Source organism: Sinocyclocheilus rhinocerous, unplaced genomic scaffold (assembly GCF_001515625.1).
Source record: "Sinocyclocheilus rhinocerous isolate Xijiao unplaced genomic scaffold, SAMN03320098_v1.1 scaffold468, whole genome shotgun sequence".
NCBI lineage: Eukaryota > Metazoa > Chordata > Actinopteri > Cypriniformes > Cyprinidae > Sinocyclocheilus > Sinocyclocheilus rhinocerous.
Window position 1 is genome coordinate 545651 of NW_015635305.1, and position 10332 is coordinate 555982.

The 10332-nt window shown below is 37.2% G+C and overlaps 1 protein-coding gene across 1 annotated transcript; it reads left to right on the plus strand.

Moving 5' to 3' along the window:
* The first annotated feature begins 229 nt into the window (after positions 1-229).
* On the plus strand, positions 230-8061 carry tmem175 (transmembrane protein 175). Its single transcript, XM_016561079.1, has 10 exons — positions 230-540; positions 742-780; positions 1631-1728; positions 1828-1879; positions 1974-2009; positions 2582-2665; positions 2753-2917; positions 3287-3368; positions 3974-4109; positions 4250-8061. Exons 1-10 carry the CDS (start codon positions 340-342, stop codon positions 4917-4919), a joined length of 1563 nt encoding a protein of 520 aa, XP_016416565.1. The 5' UTR covers positions 230-339; the 3' UTR covers positions 4920-8061.
* Positions 8062-10332: the final 2271 nt, after the last annotated feature.

The window sequence follows — 10332 nt, forward strand, 5'->3', positions numbered from 1 at the left end:
CGGTTCACAACAGTTCAGTCAAGATTTTACGTCAATTATGTGCTAAGATCATAATAAAAACATAAATCAATTTCTAGACTATTTTTAAACTTATATATACATACATTAAACCATACTAAATTTTATATTATTTGGCCATTAAAATAACCTGTTTTTCGCCCCGGCAGTCAAATCCTCGGTTCACTCTAGTTATCTGCTAACAGCACTAAGTTAACATTATTTCTCTGGTCATTACGAAATAACTTCCGGTCAGCTGATAGTGTGTCATCGGTGTTTGCAAACAAATCTACTGTGGCTTCATGCTTGCACCGTCCACTGACACCACACACCGCCGCGGTCATGGGAGAGAATGATGAAAGAGAAATAATCGAGCACCACGATGACGAGGAGATGGAGAAGATGCGGACGCCGAGGAATCATTCGCAATCCTTTCTGGAGAGCGTCGCGTCGTCGGAGAAGGACGGATACAGTAGCACGCAGTCATCACACCGCCTGCTCGCCTACAGCGATGCGCTCATCTCCATCATCGCCACTGTAATGGTGAGGAAACCCACAGAAATATAGCCTTTAGACAAAAGGCATGGGACATTTTACTGCTTTGAATGCACTCTTCAACTGACGTCCGCTTGTATATGACAAACCGCTATGAATCACCTGTTCTTCACACAAAGCCTGGGTTTATGAAATATATACTGTATGATTGTTTTTTTAAAGCGTGTCACGATTTTCTTGTGTTCACAGATATTGCCTGTTGCGCATACAAAATTTCAGGATAATGAGGTGAAAAGTTACATTATGCCACCCTTCCAGGAATAGTTCACCCCAAAATGAAAATTTAGTCCTTATACACACACTCATTTTAAGCTATACCCATGAGATTTCCACAGAAGGCAGACAAACACAAAATAAAGTACAATGTATTTTCTGTTGTCTATGTTTGTGTCCCAGAAGAAAGAAAGTCATACTGGTTTAGTTAGAGCAGTGGTTCTCAACTAGGGAGCCTGGACCCGGGACCCACTAGGGGGCCTCAGCACACTTCCAAGTGGCAGCAGGACAACTCAAACAATTAATCGCGATTAATCGCATCCAAAATAAAAGTTTTTGTTTACATAATATATGTATGCGTGCTATGTATATTTATTATGTATATATAAATACACACGCATGCATGTATATATTTCAGAAAAATATGTTATGATATGAAATATATTTATTTATAATATAAATTATATGAATATAAATAGACATGTAAATATTTTCAAAATATATACTGTATGTGTGTGTATTTATATATACATAATAAATATACACAGAACACACATATATTATGCAAAGAAAAACTTTTATTTTGTATGCGATTAATCATGATTAATCGTTTGACAGCACTAATTTAAATATATTGCCACTACTGCTTTATGTAATTGAAGTTTTAAAATGAGTAGTCATTATAGCAGATGTTTCAGAAATACCTTGAGCGCTTTAAAATATTGGGGTCCTTGTTTGAGCACCACTGGTTTATGTAAACATGAAGGTATGAAAATCATTTTTGGGTGAATTGTTCCTTTAAGACATACAATTTAAACACACGTTTATTGTCTTTTTATCTCCTAACTGATCTCTCTATATTCAGGAACTGAAACAGAGTATTCAGGCTTTGCTCACCACCAAGGTTGCTGTCTACTTGATGACTTTTTTGATTGTCACTGTTGCTTGGGCTGCACATATCCGGTGAGAGCCCTCAAGCACTGCACTCTATCAAGTAGTAACTTCATAGAACTGCTGTTTTCATTCATTTGCATAAAGATTTCATTAAGCATTTGGTTTTAGGTTGTTTCAAGTCATTGAGCGAATTGACGACACTCTTGCACTGCTTAACCTGGTGAGAACACCAACAAAAGTATTCCTCCTAATGAATGTAAAGTAGCTGTATATTCATTTTTAAAGTGTGTGGTGACAATTCTATTCTATTTCAGGCATGTATGATGCTTATAACCTTTCTACCATACACAGTGAGTCATTCTACTGATGTTTTGAAAGATTGCATAGTTTAGGGTGACCATACGTGCCATTTTCCCAGGACGCGTCCTGGCCAGGATTTGTTTTGGCTTTGTTTTCATGCTTGCTGAAGGTAATGATCGAAAAGTAGTTTGACCAATAACATGCAAGCATTGTACATAATGGACCAATCATGGCGTGTGAGAAGGTGGGATCTACGGTCAAAGCGATGCAATTACGCGTACATATTAGGTGTGTTCGACTTAAAAGCAGTGCGGCTCAGACCGATCAGTGTTTGACATCAAAGTACCTCGAGAGCGTTTCGAAAGCATAACCGTCTGTATGGTACTTTGATGTCATACACCGATCGGTCTGCACACGCAAACAAAGCCAAAACCTAGATATTTTAGGCAATATAGAAATCCTGGCCAGGACGCGTCCTGGGAAAATGGCACGTATGGTCACCCTAGCATAGTTCAGCACTATTTGACTACTTCCCTTTTGCCTCTTCGTATGTCTTTAAAGGAAATCTCCCTGTTTATGACCATTTTTAATGTTTATTTTTTGTTTGTTTGTCTTCTTTTAGTTCTCTCTCATGGCAACATTCCCTAATAATACCCTCGGCGTCCTCCTCTTCTGTGCTTGTGTCATGGTGATTGGTTTAATTCAGGTGAGAACGCTTGCATGTGCTGAATAACATAACCAGCAGAAGATGCTTTGAGTTTTGTTTGACAGTCATATGTTTTTGTGTCTTTAGGCCTTGATTGTCTTGTATGGATTCAGCCGTCCTTTCCTTCTCAATGATCAGATCCAAATGTCTGAGAATCAGGCTTATTATAAGAGACGGATACTTGAAGTCATCATGAGGGTTCCTATCATGTGCCTGTTTGCCAGCGTCTTTTCAGCCATCTTTATCCAAGTGGTACGGGATTTGAGCTTAAACCATTTATTAGTACAAACTATGGCAGCCGATTACAGTGTTTATATAAATCTAACAAATGTATTTACTGTTAAAATTATACAGTTTATTTTATTATGTAAAAACAAAATGTTTAGTTGGTGCCGATAGCCTTGTGGGCAGCGCGCCGACATACAGCGTCCGAATCCTGACTCGAGGACTTTTCCCGACCCCTCTCTCTCCCTCTTCACTTTCTGTCAGCTCTGATCTGTCCTATCATAAATAAAACTTAAAACAAAAACAAATTTTAAATCACACATAATAACATTTATAATATTTTATATTATAATATTTTAATTAATAATATTTATTTATATATTTTTCCTCTGGCAGTCCTACATTATTTTGGCTATTGTCATATTCCTGCCATACATCGCTCAGTGTTTAAAATGGATCCGGAGTAAAGCCATCGGTGGTAAGAGCAAAATCTCACAACACTGTACTCTGTTATTCTTATATTGCATACATATTTTATCATTGTACATACACTGCTGTTCAAAAGTTTGGGGTTTGGTGGGATTTTTTAAAATGTTTTTGAAAGAAGTCACTTATGTTCACCAGGCTGCATTAATTTGATAAAGATACAGAAAAAATTAAAATATTATGAAATATTATTACAGTTTAAAATATCAGTTTTCATTTTATTTATATATATTATATTATATCATAATTTTATATATATTTATTTTTTATTTATTCTGAATTTAATCAGCCTTTACTTCAGTCATCAGTGTCACATGATACTTCAGAAATAATTCTAAAATGCTGATTGGCTGCTCAAGACACATTTCTTATTATCAATGTTGGAAACAGACGTGCTGCTTAATATTTTTGTGGAAACTGAGATATACATTCTTTAGGATTCTTTGATGAATAGCATTTATTTGAAATGGAAATCATCATTCAATGCATTCTTGCGCAATTTTATTTTATTTTTTTTGAAAATCCCAAACTTTTGAACTGTAGTGTAATTGGAGCAATTGCAATCTGCATTATATCCTTTTTTTTAAATAACCTCAGGTCAGGTGGAAGACAGTCCAGATTCGGTGCCCTTCTACACCTACCATCCCAGTGAACCTTTGAGTAAAGAGCGAGTGGAGGCCTTCAGTGATGGGGTGTATGCAATCGTAGCCACGCTGCTCATCTTAGACATTTGGTTTGTATCCCTCCAAAGCAGTTTGTCATTACTGGATCCAACAGTCCACTAGGTGTTCAAATACTGTGCAATAACAAAGAATTTGCCCAGTGCTTCTCTTTGGCACATCATTTTAAACACCTTGTTAATGTCTTACACAGTGAAGACAACGTGCCTGATCCGTCTGTGGTGAAGAAGGAGTTTGACAACAACCTCGTCGCTGCGCTTCAGGAGTACGGTCCCGAGTACCTGGCCTACTTCGGTTCCTTCACCACCATCGGCCTGCTTTGGTTCGTTCATCACTCTCTCTTCCTGCATGTGACAAAGGCCACGCGCCTCATGGGCCTCTTCAACACGTTCTCCCTGGCCTTCGTTGGCGGCCTGCCGCTCGCCTACCAGCTCACGCATGAATTTCCCAGAGGCTCCCGCAATGAGCTGGAGGCCGTGCAGATCAGCTGCGTCATCATCTTCTTCGCCGGTCTGTTCCAGCTAGCCATGTGGGTAACGGCACTTTTCACGGAACGCGAGACTTTGCACCCGTATGTGCGCTACGGTGGACGAGAGCACGCCTTTATGTTGGCCAAGCTCTCGCTCTACCCCTGCGTGGCCCTCGGGACCTTCGTTTTCACCTGCGTCCTGAGCCGCTTCAGCACGTCCATCTTTCACATGATGGAGATTGGCGTACCGTTTGCTTTTCTTGTACTGAGGCTGCTGGTCCGTGTGGCACTGGTGCTGCTCAGGTGGCTCTTCTGTCCTGCGAGGAACGATTTGGACAGTGTTCCAGTAGAGGAAGAGGACTCACAGCTGCCCATTCATGATATAGTGACTTAGCAGTGAACGGAGAAGAAAACGCCTCAACGTTTAACCTAAAATCAAGGTTAGGCTAGATTCTCGGCGCTTTTGTTTATAATTAATACTGCAGCAGATAGCTTTGCGCTGTAGAAGACGTCCATATCGGTCAAATCTCTCATTTAGTTTAATAGACTGTGGAAGTGATTGATGAGGTCTTCATCATGATGAGTCTTCAGTGTCATAGCAGTGGTCCGAGGAGAGCCCAAGAGCTTTTTTCCTCCTTACAGAAATGCACAAAAATGGTTTTAAGCCTTGGATTTATTAGCATGTTAAAACGATGTCTCAATGTTTTTATGTTTATATTTTACTGTGAATTAAATTACATAGAGGTTTTCACTTCATTCAATCAGTAAGAACTACAAAAGTGTTTTAGGTTATGTTCAGTTATGTGGGTTTTAGTATTACAATTATATTCTTGGTATTTTTTTTATTTTAATTAATTATTTTGCACTTTGTCATTCGTGCTTTTGATCTGTAGCTGCAATTCAGGTCTTTATATTTTCTGTTGGAGGAAATCTTTCATGTAACCGCAGAAATGTCCAAAACCACATGCATTAGGTGAATGCTCTGTCAATGTGTTTGTATAAATCTACTCTTCATTTCACCTGACAATGAAACTAGTGATGCACCTTAGAATAAATAATGTCACTGTTGCACTTACAGTCTGATCTGAATGGAGCATGTAGAGATAATGATAAAATGCATAAGCCATTATAAGAGGTGTTTTGTTTTCGTGGCATTTGAGATTGTTTTGTTAGTATTTCATCTAAATGTTATTACCATACTGACTGTAAGATGTTGTATGTAAAGTGTACTTGTCAAACATTTTAATTTCTTGATTTTTTTATTACCCTCACATTATCAGTCTGTTAGGAGTCTGCTTTGGTTTTGGGAACCACTATAGCTGTGTCAGTCCAAATGTTACCGTTTAACTACAAACAAAGATACACTTTTGATAATAAACTCAAGTGCTGCTTGCAGAAGTACTGCAATTTTGGTGGAAGACTGAAATCATGTAATGAATGTGACCACACTGAGCGGAAGTCAAAAGTGAAGTTTATTCACCAAGTGTAGCATTGCAATAATAACAATAATGATAATAATAATTCTTACTTTTTCCCCCAGTATTGCCCATAACTTATTACTTTCTTTGTCTTCTGGTAAATATTTACTACTGAAAATTTTTATTAAAAAACAAAATCCGAAAATCAAACCGACATAAATACAGGTTCCCATTTTTTAAAACAACAAATAACAAACCATTATGAGCAAGTAATTTGCAATCCATTTTCAGCTAAACTTCTGAACAGTATAAGCTTGCACAATATTATATGTTGGGTAACATAACTTAAATTGTACAGCAGCTCTCAAAAACTAAATTGCTAATACAACTGTGACATCCACAAAATAAGCTATAAACAACTGGAGGTGCATTCTCTTTTTGGTCTGATAGGATTCATATTACTACTATCACAACATTCTCACATGACTGCATCTACTGGACAGCAGATGTGAAGGAAAGGAACATGTAACCTATTGCAGACAGGAATGAATAAGGTAAGGGGTCACACTTGCCTTTTTTTTTTATTTTTTTTTTAGGTTTTACAATACACCCATCGACAAGTCCCGATGTGTAATTAGGGCGAAGGTCACAGGTTATTACAAATCCACTTTTAACTAAAAGCCTAAAAAGTGTGATGATAACCTCTAGTAATGTTACTTTTGTTCATGTAAGTGCCTAAATAAATATCTAATTTGTTCAAGGATTGTTCTCTACTGTAAGATTGTAGCATTTGACAATGTTAATTGCGGTGTGAGATTTAGTTTGTTTTTTCACAGCAAAATTGACAGTGCTTTGGTACACATTTGTTTGGTAAAGAATTCAGTAAGATTTCAACAAATTAAAATAAAAAGCAAGGTTTTTAAAAACAAGAGCAGCTAAAAACAGTATTTCAGGGAGGATACTATAAAAATGAAATATAATTAAAAAAACAAATCTAATAACATGTTTACATATTTTCAAATATTGGATATCTACTCAAAGCACCAGTGTTTTTTGATATTAAATCCTGAAAAGCGAATTGAATCTTTCAACTCATGTAGTTACAGTGCAACTAAAACCAATGGTCACGGAGGGGAACACCGCAAATCATCACCTTCTCAAAAAGGCTGTTTCTCTCCCCGAAAACAACCTGCTCAAGTTATTCTCCACCCCTAGAGAGGTTTAATCATGCTAGATTTAAGAAAATAAGACAAATCTAGGTCTTTTTGCATATTTTCATAACTTACTATTTTATAGAATTTGTTAAGCCTTATATATTATATTCATAAATGTATAATCTCGCTCTATATATGATCTAGTGTATAATATCTATGTGCAATAATACATATGATGATATGTACACACACGTGAGTTAATTTAGCGCTCACACAAACACACTGTGTAATGGGAAAGGGAACATGGCTATTTTAAGCAGTAACAGTAGGACTTACAGACATGCTTCTGTTTTAGATTCACTGTTTTGTAATGCTTTGAGTTTAGGACCCCCGTTATAAATTAAGCTCACATTTAAATGTTAACCATGAGTATTATGGCATCTCAAAAACCTAAAGTCACCACCATGAGTTGTTGATTTTGCAAACCAGGCCAGAATCCCAAAATCAGTACAATGATGTCACTCTGCTGAAACCCCCTTCCTGTAGTGCTATACATTCACTTACCATGTGCTTGGATCTTTTATTTTGCATGGTTGTTGATTGGAAGACCTTTGATGCTAAGAGAACCGTCTCGCCCCCTTGTGGTCATTTTGCTCCTTCATTTGGTGAGTTTCTAATGGGTTAAAAGTGAGAGTTTGGTTTGCAGTGGGTGTCACTCTCTCTCACTGAAAGGGAGCTCCTGTGGTCGGTTGGGAGTGTGCTGTGCAGTCACAGTCATGGGTGGATGCTTACGGAGTTCAACAGGACATGAGCTGGAGACGTCTGTCATTGGGCTTCCTCCACAGCAGGGGGCAGCATGCCCTGTTCTTGTAAGTGGTTGCGCAGCGTATTGAAGATGCTGAGTTGCTGCTCTGGTTGCAGGACAAGCAACTGCTGTAAAACCTTACTGGGGTTCGGCCCCCTGGGGAAAAGAAAAAAAAAAAAACGTGTCAAACATGCTTCCTGTGTGCACACCTCTGGCATTACAGAAAGAGCTGATATTGAAATCAAAATGCTAAATAATAGTTCTTTTTGCAATGTATCAGAAGTGAAAACATATGTTTTTGAACTTAAACCTTTTATGCTTTTTTAAAAAATTATATATATGTGAGCTGCTCCAACATTTCCTCATGCCACAGTGCAAACAAACCCAACATTGGACACAATAAGAAATAGAATATAATAACAATACAATAAACTATCAAAAAATATGTTAATGGATAAATAGATAAATATATATACTTTGTGTGTGTGTGTGTGTGTGTGTAACCAATAAAAAAACATTTTTAGTGAATTGTTGGCCTTCTGGAAAGTATGTTCATTTACTGTACATGTACTCAATACTTGGTAGGGGCTCCTTTTGCTTTAATTACTGCCTCAATTCGGCGTGGCGTGGAGGTGATCAGTTTGTGGCACTGCTGAGGTGGTATGGAAGCCCAGGTTTCTTTGACAGTGGCCTTCAGCTCATCTGCATTTTTTTGGTCTCTTGTTTCTCATTTTCCTCTTGACAATACCCCATAGATTCTCTCTGGGGTTCAGGTCTGGTGAGTTTGCTGGTCAGTCAAGCACACCAACACCATGGTCATTTAACCAACTTTTGGTGCTTTTGGCAGTGTGGGCAGGTGCCAAATCCTGCTGGAAAATGAAATCAGCATCTTCAAAAAGCTGGTCAGCAGAAGGAAGCATGAAGTGCTCCAAAATTTCTTGGTAAACGGGTGCAGTGATGTTGGTTTTCAAAAAACACAATGGACCAACACCAGCAGATGACATTGCACCCCAAATCATCACAGACTGTGGAAACTTAACACTGGGCTTCAAGCAACTTGGGCTATGAGCTTCTCCACCCTTCCTCCAGACTCTAGGACCTTGGTTTCCAAATGAAATACAAAACTTGCTCTCATCTGAAAAGAGGACTTTGGACCACTGGGCAACAGTCCAGTTCTTCTTCTCCTTAGCCCAGGTAAGACGCCTCTGACGTTGTCTGTGGTTCAGGAGTGGCTTAACAAGAGGAATACGACAACTGTAGTCAAATTCCTTGACACGTCTGTGTGTGGTGGCTCTTTATGCCTTGACCCCAGCCTCAGTCCATTTCTTGTGAAGTTCACTCAAATTCTTGAATCGATTTTGCTTGACAATCCTCATAAGGCTGTGGTTCTCTCGGTTGGTTGTGCATCTTTTTCTTCCACACTTTTTTCTTCCACTCAACTTTCTGTTAACATGCTTGGATACAGCACTCTGTGAACAGCCAGCTTCTTTGGCAATGAATGTTTGTGGCTTACCCTCTTTGTGAAGGGTGTCAATGATTGTCTTTTGGACAACTGTCATTGTGTTGAATTGAAATTGAATTGTGTAGCCTAGTGAACCAAATTGAGAGACCATTTTGAAGGCTCAGGAAACCTTTGCAGGTGTTTTGAGTTGATTAGCTGATTGGCATGTCACCATATTCTAATTTGTTGAGATAGTGAATTGGTGGGTTTTTGTTAAATGTGAGCCAAAATCATCACAATTAAAAGAACCAAAGACTTAAACTACTTCAGTCTGTGTGCACTGAATTTATTTAATACACGAGTTTCACAATTTGATTTGAATTACTGAAATAAATGAACTTTTCCACGACATTCTAATTTATTGAGATGCACCTGTATGTATAAAAATAGAATAAAATAGACAAAAATCTCTCGCTCTCTCTCTATGAAATAAAAATAGAATAAAACAGAAAATATTTTATGTAAAATTATACAATATATATACCGAAGCTGTACAATGTACAAAAATAGTATAAATAAAATAAAAATATATCTAATAATTAGTGCTGTCAAACGATTAATCGCATCCAAGATAAAAGTTTTTGTTTACATAATAAATGTATGTGTACTGTGTTTATTTATTATGCAAGTATAAATACACACACATACAATATATATTTTTAAAATATTTACATGTATATACATTTATATTATTTGGTGCTGTGAAATGATTAATCGCGATTAATCGCATCCAAGATAAAAGTTTTTGTTTACATAATATGTGTATGTGTTGTGTGTATATATATATATATATATATATATAAATACACACACATGCATGTATATATTTAAGACAAATATGTTACGTTTATATATTAAATATATGATATAATTTATATGAATATAAATATATACATGTAAATATTTTCAAAATATATGCTGTATGTGTG

What these genes read in the sequence shown, in the direction of transcription:
- tmem175 (XM_016561079.1), top strand. Translation starts at nt 340, where the DNA reads ATGGGAGAGAATGATGAAAGAGAAATAATCGAGCACCACGATGACGAG. An exon ending in TAACCTTTCTACCATACACA is followed by an intron (nt 2,010 to 2,581) that starts GTGAGTCATTCT and finishes GTCTTCTTTTAG; the next exon opens with TTCTCTCTCATGGCAACATT. An exon ending in TGGTGATTGGTTTAATTCAG is followed by an intron (nt 2,666 to 2,752) that starts GTGAGAACGCTT and finishes TTGTGTCTTTAG; the next exon opens with GCCTTGATTGTCTTGTATGG.